Here is a 12,406-nt window from a genome sequence, read left to right on the forward strand (position 1 = left end):
ACCACGCCACATCAACACTTCCCCACATCCTGATGACCGCCAGATCTCGCACATTCCCACCTCCGCCCGCAATGCCTCAAAACTGCCTCGGCCCCAACTCCCTCTCCAGCGCACTTCCGGGATGTTCCAGAGCGTCCGCGCCCGTATTGACATCCTCATCTCCGAACGCCGGACCGACGCCCGCGTGAGGCTGTTGAGGGGGCGGAGGGGCAGGCGGGAGGTCGTGACTAAGTAAAGCATCAGCTTGTGTCCTCTACTTTGGCTCGGGCAGACCTGAACGCCAACTCCCGCTGCTCCTCTTTGACTCTTTGGCCTGGAACCCGCCGAATCTTCGTTTGCCTCTTCTATCGTCTCCGAGACCTTCGGCTCTTCTTAGCCTGCACGTCCGACCTCCTCCGACCGCCCTGCTTCCCCTTTGTCCAGACGAGACCGACCACTCCAAACGCAGAAATCAACAAGAAGTATTCACCCTCTAGGCGGAACCGGCGCCGTCTGCCTCCTGACCAACTGCCTGAACGTCTGCACCTCCTTGATAATCAAGTTCCGCATCCCCGCCGTCTCATTCTCATTCTCAAAGCTAAAGTCGAACGGCTGATGGGTCAGCCCAAATCATTCCTGACTATCCCGTGCTGGAATTGCAAAACTGACCACTTCGCATACGGGCTCATCGGCCGGGTCGTGCCATACCGACAGACTGTACCGTAAGCTCTAGCCCATCTCAGTGTCTGCTCAGAAGGAGAAGAAGCAACGGAGCTTACTAAGGATGCGCCAATGCCTCTTCGCAGCTAAGCCGCTTGGCCGGGTCGAACGCGAGCAATTTCTGCAGGAGGTCAAGCGCGGTAGGCGAGGCGTTGGGGTAGAGGGTCTTGAAGTGGATTCTGGGCTTGATGGGGAGGGACCGGATGTATCTAAGGGTCAGCTTTAGCTGCGCGGCGGGGCAAGCGGATAGCTGGCGGGCGAGAAAGGGTGATTGAGGCGGAGGTGGAAGTAATACGAGAGACAAAAAATATCGCTTTTTTTCGTGGGAAAAGACGAGGTGTAGTGGAGAGAGAGTAGAGAGGTCATACGCGGAGTGAAGTCGAGAGCGAGGCAGAGTAGGGGAAAGTTCTTGACCTTAGGAAAAGACTTACTCCTGCGCCCTTGTCGACCCGACCCGCCTCAACGTCTCCTCCGTTGGCGTCCCCAAATAGTTCAGAATCTTGTTGAGCTGGTCAACATAGTCTTCACCCTTGAAGATCGGCTTGTTGCCGAGGAGCTCAGCGAGGATGCACCCGACGGACCAAGTATCGACTAGATGATCAGCTCATTGAACGATCTCAACATCTCCTGGAAGTCGCGCAGTGGAATGATGGAACCACATACTACTTGATGTCTGTCATGTCAGCTACACGTGCCTTGTCGACCACCATAAACACACGACAACTCACATAGTTCGCAAAGCTCAACATGATCTCCGGAGCTCTGTACCACCTCGTAGCGACATCTGCCCCATCAGCTTTCCGTCCCTACCGACGGGAGGTTAACGCTGGCTCACACTCAGTCATATACCCGGCAGCGCCCTGATCCGTCTGCGCCGCGCCAGGCTGGAAACCCCGCGCCAAGCCAAAATCGCAGATCTTGAGCTCGCAGTCTGCGTTGACAAGGAGGTTCCCGGGTTTGAGGTCACGGTGGAGGACGTTGGCGGAGTGGATGTACTGCCTGTCAGCTGGGTCTTTAGGCGGTATCGGCACGGAATGTGAGGAGTATCAAGCATAGAAGTAGAGGGATTGGGAAGCTGAAAGGGAACTTACTTTCAGCCCACAGAGGGTTTGATAGATGAATGACTGGAAGTGGGCGTCTGAGAGGGGTTGACCGGAGCGGATCTAGACATCAGCTGATATGCTCGAGGGTCACAACCAAGCACCTTCGACAACTGACGATAGCATGAAGATCCGCCTCCATGAGCTCCTCGTAAAGGTAGACCTCGTTGAACATGCCCGACCCGGGCGGGTCAAAGACCAAGTCCATATCGTACAGACTAAAGTCAGTTACATCATGGTCAGTCCTCACCAAGTAATCTATCATCAGCTCGTCCAACCACCAACTCACATTCTTGTGTCCCCTAAAGTGATGCAGAAGCCTCAATTCCCGCAAGCACCGCTTCGTCAGAATCTACATCAGCTCCCTTCGGCCGTTAGACGCACCTTCTTCGTGAACACGTTAGTGACCTTCTTGACTGCACATGTCTCGCCGCTTTGCGCATGGCGCGCAGAGGAGACGCATCTGTCGTTAGTCACGTCTAAAGGAGGGCATACCCATACGCTCCCTGGCCGAGCTCCTTGACGAACTGCCATGGCTGCTGGAGGACGCTACGGGTCAGCACGAGCTAAGCAAGCAGAGGAAAGCTTACTAGACGTTACTGGGGGTCTGAAAGAGCTGCCTGGGTGTATTGTCCATCTTGCTAGCTGTCTATAGATGATGTATGATATCAAAGGCAGTATGAAGATACCACCCCCACAGCATGTCCGGGGCGGAGTCGGATCTGACCGATATCCGGATACTCCCCCGGAATTTAAAATTTCCGGCTGACGTAAATTGAATTTCCGACTGGGCAACTTCGCCAGATTTCTCGTCCACCCATATCACCGCCACCCACAGCTATGCCACCTAAAGCACCAGCACCGGCAGCCGCACCGGCAAAGGCACCAGCCAAGTCAGCGCCTAAGGCTCCGCCAAAACGTCCAGCTCCTGCTGGCTCCTCATCGGCGGCTGCGTCATCCTCGTCAGCACCGAGGAGGGTGACCAAACCCCCCGTTAAACCCTCCACCGCCGCCTCATCCTCGAAACCCCCTCCCAAACCCCCAGCTCGCACAGGCGCCGCCGGACCATCCACAGGCATCAAGCCTCGCGTCGCTCGTACAGCTGGACCAGCTCCGGTCGACCGCAAACCTGATATCAAGCCTGAAATCAACCATGGCGAGGAGGAATGGGCGGAACTTATGAAGAAGACGTACGCGAACAAGGGGTCGGATTGGTACGCCAAGGGCGTCAAGTCTGTCGAGGTGAGTACTAGATGCGACAAAGCTGATTTCAGGAAAAATGGGAACTCTTACCGGCCTTCCTCCAAGTCAAGGGGCTGGTCAAGCAGCATCTCGACTCGTTCAACTATTTCGTCAATGTCGATATCAAAGCGATCCTCGCGGCCAACTCGCTCGTCGTCAGCGACATGTCGCCCAACCACTTTATACGGTACCTGGATATCCACGTCATGAAGCCTATGCGGGTCGAGGGCGGGTCGAATACTATGGTCACGCCTATGGAATGTCGATTGACGGACTCGACATACTCGGCGGCCATCCTCGTCGATATAGAGTATACAGCGGAGGACAAGATCAAGCGGATGAAGGGTGTGCCAATAGGCAAACTGCCCATCATGCTGCGGAGCGAGCTGTGCTGGCTGAACGCGATGGGCAAGACGGAGAAGGATCTGGCGAGGATGGGGGAGTGTCCGTTGGACCCAGGCGGATACTTTGTGGTCAAGGGGACGGAGAAGGTGATTTTGGTGCAGGAGCAGTTGAGCAAGAATCGTATCATCGTCATGGCGGATTCAAAGAAGGATGTCGTTACTGCAGAAGTCACATCGTAAGTCCCACGACGGCTTGGCTGATAGATCAACGCACGACCGAGTCGTCAAGACCTACGTCACGACCAAGAGCGGGCGTTTATACCTGCGACACAACTCGTTCAAGGAGCTCATCCCTATCGTCATTGCGCTCAAGGCGATGGGAATTACGTCGGACAAGGAGATTATTCAACTTCTCTGCGGGACGGACGAGCGGTATCAAGAGGCGTTCGGGGTGTCGCTCGAGGAGGCTGCCAAGAACAAGATCTTTACGCGGAAACAGGCGCTCGAGTGGATCGGGGTGCGGACGTCTCAGAACCAAGAACTCGCCGCTCCCGGAACGCAAAAACTCACCTACTCGGATATCGCGAATCAGGCGCTGGCGGCGATGGTGCTCGGACACGTACCAGTGCGGGACATGAACTTTCGGCCAAAGTGCATCTACCTCGCGACAATGGCGAGGCGGGTGTTGATGGCGATGATTGATGAGAGTATGGTGGATGATAGGGATTACGTCGGGAACAAGCGGCTAGAACTGTGAGTCGATGCCAGGACTAGCTGACGATAGTGCTGGTCAACTCTTGTCGCTTCTTTTCGAAGACTCGTTCAAAACCTGGAACTCGGAAATCAAAAAGTCAATGGACAAGCTTCTCGAAAAGAAGGCACGGACCGCTTTTGACGCGTCCAAGCTCCTCCTCGCCGGTCAAGGCTCCATCACCAACGCGTTCGTCCGGTCCATCTCGACCGGGAACTGGTCGCTCAAGCGGTTCCACGTCGAGCGGGCGGGCGTCACCCACGTCCTTTCCCGGCTGAGCTTCATCGCCGCGCTGGGGATGATGACTCGGATATCCTCGCAATTCGAAAAGACACGGAAAGTCTCGGGTCCGCGTGCACTGCAGCCGTCCCAGTGGGGTATGCTCTGCCCGTCCGATACCCCCGAAGGCGAGGCGTGCGGTCTTGTCAAGAACCTCGCGCTTATGACACACATCACTACGGATGTACCGGAAGAACCCCTCATCAAGCTGGCATTCATGCTGGGCGTCGAGGATATATCCCTCGTCACCGGCAATGAGCTCTACCGGCCCGGGGTCCACCTCGTCCAGGTCAACGGAACGCTCATTGGCGTCACCCACCTCGCTCGCCGGTTCGTCGATACCTTCCGCAAACTCCGTCGGGCCGGTCGGACCTCGGAATTCGTGTCCATCTACATCAACCACCATCATCGCATGATCTACATTGCGTCGGACGGAGGGCGGATCTGCCGGCCGATGATTATCGTCGAGAAGCAGCGGTCGAGGGTGACGTCGGCGCATATGCGTCTCCTGAAGGAGGGGAAGGTTACGTTTGACCACTTCTTGCGTTCAGGGCTCGTCGAGTACCTGGACGTGAATGAGGAGAATGACTCGTTTATCGCGTGCTATGAGCACCAGATCGAGGAGGGGACGACCCACCTCGAAATTGAGCCTTTTACCATCCTCGGCGCGGTCGCCGGTCTCATCCCCTATCCCCACCACAATCAGTCTCCTCGAAACACCTACCAATGTGCCATGGGCAAGCAGGCGATCGGCGCTATCGCCTACAACCAGCTCAACCGGATCGACACCTTACTGTACCTCATGACGTACCCGCAGCAACCGATGGTGAAGACCAAAACGATCGAGCTGGTCGGGTACAATCGTCTACCCGCGGGTCAGAACGCAACGGTCGCGGTCATGTCGTTCTCGGGGTATGATATTGAGGACGCCCTCATTGTCAATCGCGCCTCGGCGGACCGAGGCTTCGGGCGGTGTCACGTCCTCAAAAAGCAGACCATTCCTATTCGGCAATTCGCCAATGGGTCCTCGGAGCGGCTGGCGTTCCCTCTCGACCCGCCTCGGCCGGAAGCGTACGCATGGGTCGATCGGGCGGACGGGATCATTGCGCCGGGCTCGCACGCCAACCAGGGCGATGTCCTCATCCACCGCGAGACCCCCGTCGATACCCGCGGTGGGAGCCGGTCCGACACGTACAAGCCTACGCCGATTGCGCACAAGCTGCCGGAACCGACCATGATTGACAAGGTGTTGATTACGGAGGGGGATGACGGGGCGATGGTCAAGATTTTGACGAGGCAGACGCGGCGGCCAGAGCTAGGTGACAAGTTTTCGAGTCGGCATGGGCAGAAGGGGGTGTGTGGGTTGATTGTCCCGCAGGAGGATATGCCGTTCAATGATCAGGGGATCGTGCCGGATATTATCATGAACCCGCATGGTTTCCCGTCCAGAATGTGAGTTCGAGCGAGCGCAGCGATCGAGCGGGGAGGGTGATGGGTGATGGGAAGGAATAATCGGAGAGAGGTGGATTTCGGGAGATAGGCCGGGGGTCACGTCTGGCGGCTGGACAGAGGAAGACCTTGCTCCGCTTGACCTAAGCTGACCTGCAGGACGGTCGGGAAGATGATCGAGCTCCTTTCCGGGAAAGCCGGCGTCGTCTCCGGCGCTCTCCAATACGGTACTGCCTTCGGCGGATCCAAAGTCGTCGACATGAGCAAGATTCTCATTGACAAGGGCTTCAGCTATGCCGGCAAGGACATGTTGACGAGTGGGATTACCGGGCAGAGTTTGGAGTGTTATGTCTACTTTGGGCCGATCTATTATCAGAAACTGAAGGTGAGCTGGGTTCCTTGGAAGTGGAAGGGCGCAGCTGATGAGGTAGCACATGGTCATGGACAAGATGCATGCTCGGCCGACTGGACCGCGAGCGAACCTAACGCGTCAGCCGACGGAGGGAAGGAGTAAGGACGGTGGATTGCGTTTGGGGGAGATGGAGCGGGATTGGTGAGTCTGCTTTTCTGCCTCTTCCTCTTGGCCCTTTTCCCATTTTCGCCTTGCCGGAAGATAATCTCATATGTTCCGGACTCAAGCTGACTTTCAGTCTTATCGGATATGGCGCCACCCAACTCCTCCTCGAACGGCTCATGATCTCCTCGGACGCGTTCGAGACGCAAGTCTGCGAGATCTGCGGGATGCTCGGCTATAACCAGTGGTGTCCTATGTGCAAGACGGGGAAGGGGATCATCAAGTTGACGATCCCGTATGCGGCCAAGCTATTGATACAGGAGGTGAGTTTACTTTGCTTCTGGGTTTGGGGCTCAGCGAGGAGGAGGAGGCGCGAGATGTGGCGGAGCTGGAGTGGGACGCGGGCTGATGGAGAGTGTATCTCTGCTAGGGACACAGCTGACAATGCAGTTGATGGGGATGAACATCATGCCGAGGTTGTGTATGGAGGATACGGTATAGGAGGGTATAGGCGGTAATGGGGTCAGACGAGGGCCATTGGGCAGCTGGGCGGGTAGAGCCCTTAGAGTTTGAGGTCACGACACATCATGTATTACACCATCACGCCCATGCTACGTCCTGAGGCGTATAACGGCGGCTCTGCTGGGCTGCCCAGGCCTGCTGTTTGACGCCACGTATAGCCTGAGCTGGTTCAGAGCTGGAGTACTCCTCGGTCAATGCGCACGGACTGGATTTGTGTGGTCTCGAGCGAACTTTGGCTCTACCGCAGAGCTTCAGCTTCTCGATCTACCTTACCTCCTCATCGAAGCAATATGGCCCAATCTATCGCATCCGGATCATCGTCGAATGGGCTGGGATACAGCTCGAAGCGGGAGATCGCTACTGAGGAGCTGGTGGTGGAGAAGAGTGGCGGAAAAGCTGGCGGCAAGGGGGAAGACGAGCTTGAGATCAGGATAGAATTTGGGTCAGTACAGCTCCGTCTCTGAGAGGCGCCGACAGCTTGAGGTCGCTGTCATCGATGAGGACTCTCTGCCTATAGTGCTCTATAAGCTGATACCTTAGCGGCGGCCTCCATCTGCTCTTCTCGCAGCAACCGAGACATACGGTCCACCTCCCCCGACACACACCTTCCCCTGCCGCATCCTCAGATCCCTCTCCCGAACCAACAGCATCAGAGGCGGCCGACAATCATCCAGCGACGATGAGGGATCTAATAAGGCATATGAAGCGGACGATATTGAGCGAGCGGGAGGAGATGTTTGGTGAGGGAGATGGAGTGTGAGTTGGCTTTCTCGATTCTGAAACAGGCGAGGCGAGGCTTTTCTACTGCAAGACGACCAGAGAGGCGGGAGAGCTTAGCCTGAGGATACGAGCTGATACTATAGTCGACCTGGAATACTCGTCCTCATCAATGACGCAGACTGGGAACTTGAGGGAGAGCTCGAGTATGAGCTGAAGGACAGGGATGAGGTCGTTTTCATATCGACCTTACATGGCGGATAGGCTGTACGGTGGAGCTGCAGACATATGGAGGCGCACTACGCGCTGTACAGATCCCGCGGTCTGATCTCCGGCTGACTCGCTCTTACAGGTTACGGGGTTCCTTTCACCATAAACCCCCTGGCTACTCATCAGGACCCCCTTGTCTCCGCTGGACGGCGATGATTGCCCTGACATTGCACAATGACGTCGCCTACATCACAAGCAGCCGGGGGTAAGCGCAAGGCAATCGAGCTACCTGTGAGGCTTCGAAAGCACACCCGGACTCGCAAGGGTCCCGAGAGCGAGACGCAACGAACCGCTCTCGAATCATTCGGGACCGTAACTGCTCAAGTCATGCCCATCATCCATCACATCGCCAAGCATGTTCACATACCTGATGCCGACGATCCCAGCATGCCTGATTACGAGCTGACCCAGCTGGTCATGAAGTTGGACTATCACCTATCGCTCTGTGAAGAGGCAGCGGATCATTTGCTTGCTGGGGACGATTGGAGACTCGGCAAGGAAGATATGGAGTCGCGGTGCGATGAGATCTGGACCGCAGTCAACGACAGAAGGGTCCAAGACCTGATCAGCACCGAAGGGGGCTTCAGCGAAGAGGGCATGAAGAGTCGCCTAGTGCTACATGGCGTGCTATCGTCAACCATCAAAGCACAACTTCCGGTTAAATCTAAAGCCCCTGTCAAGACTCCACAATGGTGAGCTCATACTTGGGTCAGAGCTGATGCCCAGGAGCCTCGAGAACCTCCACTCTATTCTGGAGCACAATTATCGGCCAGATGGCGACATACCGTGGCAGGTCGCCGCCTACCTCGATTCTACCATATCTGAGGCAGGTCTGCTCGATAAGAATACTCATTGGTTTGATCTGGTCAACCAGCACTATGATCAGAATTACTCACCAGACGACCTAAGGACCATTGGCATATCGGGACGAGACGAGGAGGCCGCCGGTAAATTAGCCCGCGCGCTCATGAGAGAAGAAGGGGTGTCCATCAGGGCCGAACGGGAAGCAAAAGCTGAGAGAATGGGTACTAAACACACCACCTCTGATACGGGCAAGTCGGCTGAATTGGATGAGGAGACATCGGTTGGGCACAGCGCTGATGAGGATGGTGATGAGCCTGAAGGAGGTGGAGACGAGGATGATGACGGAGAGAAGGACGAAGAAGTAGATGATAATGGCGGGAGTGAACACGGCAGTGAAGATTCCGCGTTGGGTGATATGGAATGAGACTCCATGTTCGCAGCGCGCCCCTTCGCGCGCGGATGTGATCTGCTGACTGCGGCTCTGAGCTGGTAACGCTTATGTTTCCGGCGCCAGTGCAGATGCATCTATGCTGATGGCCCGAGCTATGATGTTGGCCAGGCGTCAGTGAGGAAGCCATGATCCTAGGGGGACACTGTCGAGGTCATGATGCTCCTCCTGACTGGCCAGAAGATCCACCTTACGCCCTGTCCACTCCACTGAGGGTCCCAGGCTCCTTTCACTTATTCGCATCCTTTCACCTAACCTGCGCTCTTCTGACCTGAAACTCGACCGTCTCGACGCTAGCTATCCTTTGACCCAAGCCTGCGCACTGCCAGCAACCCTGCTCTCTGATCGCTTGGGGGCTTTTGTCTCTCATTCTCAATCACCTGATATCGACGACATGTCCCACACCCTCACTGCCCGCGACTCGGCCCTCGAGCTCTACAGGCTGGTCACAGGCCTGCTGACTGATCACTACGACTACGACGACATACTCGACAAGCTCAAAGCGAGCATGTATGGGATGCCTGGCGTCGTCCGGGGGGAGGTCAGGCTCCTCGACGAATTTGCGAACGAGATGTTCCGTTGTACCAAAGCTGCGGACGTACTTCTGGGCGGCGTCACTCCGAAAGCCACCAGCATCAATGACATTCCCAAGTCGATTAATCGACTTCGGCATCTACTGGAGGACGGCACGGTGAAGAAGTACCTCAGAACGACTGACTTTGGCGCCGCGGCGTTCGATTCCGGCGGGGATGAAGCGGAGACAAGCATTCGACACACCCTACACCAAGTACTGCTGTCATGCCTTGAGCGGAATCATCGCGACCGCCAGTTGCCCGGCTCGCTGCTCTGGTGAGTTGTACCATGATTGTCCACTGACAACAGGGACTTTTCCGAGCTGGCCACCATCGCAACGACAGTATTGAAGACGACTTGCGCAGACGATGTCATGTACCATATGTTGGAACACCTCCATACCCTCCAGTCAGCGGCCGACTTCAATACCGAGATGTCCTGGGCGGAAATGATGTCCGTTTGCCCCGACGGTCAGAGCCTGGCACACCTCGGCGTCCCCGCATCACAGCGAGGTGCGGCGAGATTGCTCGCTGCTGACATCCATGCGAGGGAATTCGCGCACGATCTGGCGGAGAGGGAAGAGGATTCCGACATGGAAGAAGGGCCATATCCGGAAGAGGTGGCGGAGACGGAAGAATTGGCGGAGATGGCGGAAACCATGGGGACGATGGATATTAGCGGCGAGCGGGGAGAGGGATCTCAGACTGATTTCGACGTTGTGATGACGTTTGATTGACCGCTACGATCACCTAGAAGGGCGAGGACTGTCTGTAGGTCACCGTGTTGCGAAGCTCCACGTTGATACATGCCGTCCCTTACTGCAATTACTGACAGCAAGAAGGGAGATCGTCTAGCGTACAGGACGGCCCTGATATGACTTTCTGATGCCCGTCGTGGAAAACTCTCTACTCTATAGCAAGGGGGATGTCTAACGTACCCTTGCAGCGGAGCTCACCACATCTCGTCTGGCTGAGCTGCGAGGTGTAGGGTGTTGACTGATCCCCATACCTCGTTACTCAGGCTGAGTTAGTTGTTCCCCGGGGAATCGTTGGAAGGATGTCTGAAGCACCAACTTCTACACTTCAGAAGCTCCTTCGATGTAGGACCCCTAGCACGCCATCCCGAGTGACTTGCTGGGTTGCGCTGCCCCTTAAGTGCCATTTAGCAACTCCTTTCATAAGGAGCACAGCTTGTACCACCCAAGCTGCAGACATCTCAGCGCATCCTTACACGTCAGTTCCTGGGTGAGACTGAGCGCCTCCGTCGAGGCAGGCAGCGCAAGCTGGACCTCTCGTCCGACCGAGGGCTGTAAAACTCTTCTCTGTCCCTCTTGCTTCTACTATCGACTTTGAATTTCGAACTCAAGCCCTCTACCCAGCACATTGTCACACGATGCCCCCATCGACGTTACGCTCCGACAGCTCCGACAGCGACGACGAACCTATCGTCCATCCTCCCTCCCGACTCCAGGACACAGCATTCGCCATCCTCGATGAGTCATTCGCGGCATTGATCAAGGCTCTCGATCCCGCGCTCGAAGCGAGCACGAATGACCCCCAAGAGTACGCCACTCGTACGAAGATCGACAAGGCTGTCACATTGGTACGCAATGTCGGCGCAGTCCTCATCGGCGGACGGGACGATTTCGAGAATGCCCTGCAGGGAGATTGGGAGGGCAACGTGGAGGCTGCCATGGACCTGCTTGACGAGACCTTGGAGGATCCAGGAGAAATTTGTGACGAGCATGTCGCAAGACTGGCGCAGCTGATCGCCACGAAAGTCTGGCAGACCGCGAAGTCCCGCAAACTGAGCCTACGCCTTCCCCCGTGGTGAGTTGTGCCACCAACGACAAGACTGACCTTAGGCAATCTCTGGAACTCCGACGAATCGCAGAACTCGCTCCATTCTTCGACGCCCTCAAGCCTGACATGGACATCAAGGGCGACAGTGACGACGAAGACGCTGATGGTGATACGCGGGTCGGAAACGATACTGAGACCATCACTGGCGCCACGCAGACCGAAGGGGACACTGCGACCGTCACCGGCAACACATTGGCCGATGATGACCGTGCGACCATTTCGGGTTTTCAGTCCGAGTCTCGCATCCCATGCAAAGGGACCTTCAATGATATCATGGCCAGGAAGGTCTTCGATTACCTGTGCGCAACGGTTGACGACGCGATCATGAGTACGGCTGTGAGCAGGGGTCTCTCTGTTGAGGGGAGAAACGCGACGGGAGTGTGGGGAGACCTCCGACCCAAGCTGACCCCCAGCGGCGGAGGCCGTGAGCTGGGCCAGAGTCTCGACGTGCAGCTCTATGCACTGGAACAAGCCGAGATCCTTCCCGCGGATGTGCGAGATACGGTCGAGCTCTTGAGGTGGATGGAGACCGCGGGTGTCAGTCTATCGAGCAGCGGCGGAGCCTGATTCGAGGGGATCAAGTCGGTGCGCGTCAGCATGAATCCGCCCAGTGGGGAGGAGGCGGTGTGATCGGCTCGAATATTAGTCAGTGAAACGTGTTTTGTGGACCCTTGTGTATTCTGTAGTCGAGTATGTTCATTCAAGTATGCAGTCTTTGCCTGAAGTGCTGTCCGGTCAGTGAGGTGTCAGGGCATGGTCCGAGTGAGCCTGCCAGCGGGCCAACCTCAAGAGCCGCTCCCTGGCGAGCCACCGTCCAGGCCCGCGCTCAGTC

The 12,406-nt window shown here is 56.4% G+C and overlaps 6 protein-coding genes across 6 annotated transcripts; 5 read left to right on the plus strand and 1 right to left on the minus strand.

The window, feature by feature from the left end:
* Positions 1–76: 76 nt before the first annotated feature.
* Positions 77–2,436, minus strand: MKK02DRAFT_39379 (kinase-like domain-containing protein; the record flags this gene model as incomplete). Its single annotated transcript, XM_053090565.1, has 15 exons — positions 77–227; positions 470–591; positions 649–694; positions 759–908; positions 1,131–1,290; positions 1,363–1,372; positions 1,428–1,483; positions 1,535–1,694; positions 1,791–1,862; positions 1,918–2,017; positions 2,050–2,057; positions 2,089–2,151; positions 2,184–2,262; positions 2,295–2,348; positions 2,390–2,436. The coding sequence occupies 15 exons, from the start codon at positions 2,434–2,436 to the stop codon at positions 77–79; spliced, it is 1,278 nt and encodes a 425-aa protein (XP_052948878.1).
* A 542-nt stretch (positions 2,437–2,978) lies between these two features.
* Positions 2,979–6,879, plus strand: MKK02DRAFT_19201 (DNA-directed RNA polymerase; the record flags this gene model as incomplete). Its single annotated transcript, XM_053086053.1, has 8 exons — positions 2,979–3,041; positions 3,074–3,621; positions 3,650–4,138; positions 4,170–5,867; positions 6,024–6,249; positions 6,296–6,417; positions 6,515–6,701; positions 6,829–6,879. The coding sequence occupies 8 exons, from the start codon at positions 2,979–2,981 to the stop codon at positions 6,877–6,879; spliced, it is 3,384 nt and encodes a 1,127-aa protein (XP_052948879.1).
* A 311-nt stretch (positions 6,880–7,190) lies between these two features.
* On the plus strand, positions 7,191–7,881 carry MKK02DRAFT_39381 (Ubiquitin-related modifier; the record flags this gene model as incomplete). Its single annotated transcript, XM_053090566.1, has 3 exons — positions 7,191–7,342; positions 7,441–7,656; positions 7,764–7,881. 3 exons carry the CDS (start codon positions 7,191–7,193, stop codon positions 7,879–7,881), a joined length of 486 nt encoding a protein of 161 aa, XP_052948880.1.
* Positions 7,882–8,061: 180 nt separating this feature from the next.
* MKK02DRAFT_39382 (uncharacterized protein) lies at positions 8,062–9,352 on the plus strand (the record flags this gene model as incomplete). The annotated part of the gene is made up of 3 exons (XM_053090567.1): positions 8,062–8,579; positions 8,614–9,052; positions 9,278–9,352. The coding sequence occupies 3 exons, from the start codon at positions 8,062–8,064 to the stop codon at positions 9,350–9,352; spliced, it is 1,032 nt and encodes a 343-aa protein (XP_052948881.1).
* A 181-nt stretch (positions 9,353–9,533) lies between these two features.
* MKK02DRAFT_39383 (uncharacterized protein) lies at positions 9,534–10,448 on the plus strand (the record flags this gene model as incomplete). The annotated part of the gene is made up of 2 exons (XM_053090568.1): positions 9,534–9,988; positions 10,022–10,448. The coding sequence occupies 2 exons, from the start codon at positions 9,534–9,536 to the stop codon at positions 10,446–10,448; spliced, it is 882 nt and encodes a 293-aa protein (XP_052948882.1).
* Positions 10,449–11,104: 656 nt separating this feature from the next.
* Positions 11,105–12,141, plus strand: MKK02DRAFT_39384 (uncharacterized protein; the record flags this gene model as incomplete). Its single annotated transcript, XM_053090569.1, has 3 exons — positions 11,105–11,541; positions 11,577–11,873; positions 11,988–12,141. The coding sequence occupies 3 exons, from the start codon at positions 11,105–11,107 to the stop codon at positions 12,139–12,141; spliced, it is 888 nt and encodes a 295-aa protein (XP_052948883.1).
* Positions 12,142–12,406: the final 265 nt, after the last annotated feature.

This window comes from Dioszegia hungarica (genome assembly GCF_025882075.1).
Source record: "Dioszegia hungarica strain PDD-24b-2 chromosome Unknown MKK02contig_2, whole genome shotgun sequence".
In the NCBI taxonomy this organism is placed as follows: Eukaryota; Fungi; Basidiomycota; class Tremellomycetes; order Tremellales; family Bulleribasidiaceae; genus Dioszegia; species Dioszegia hungarica.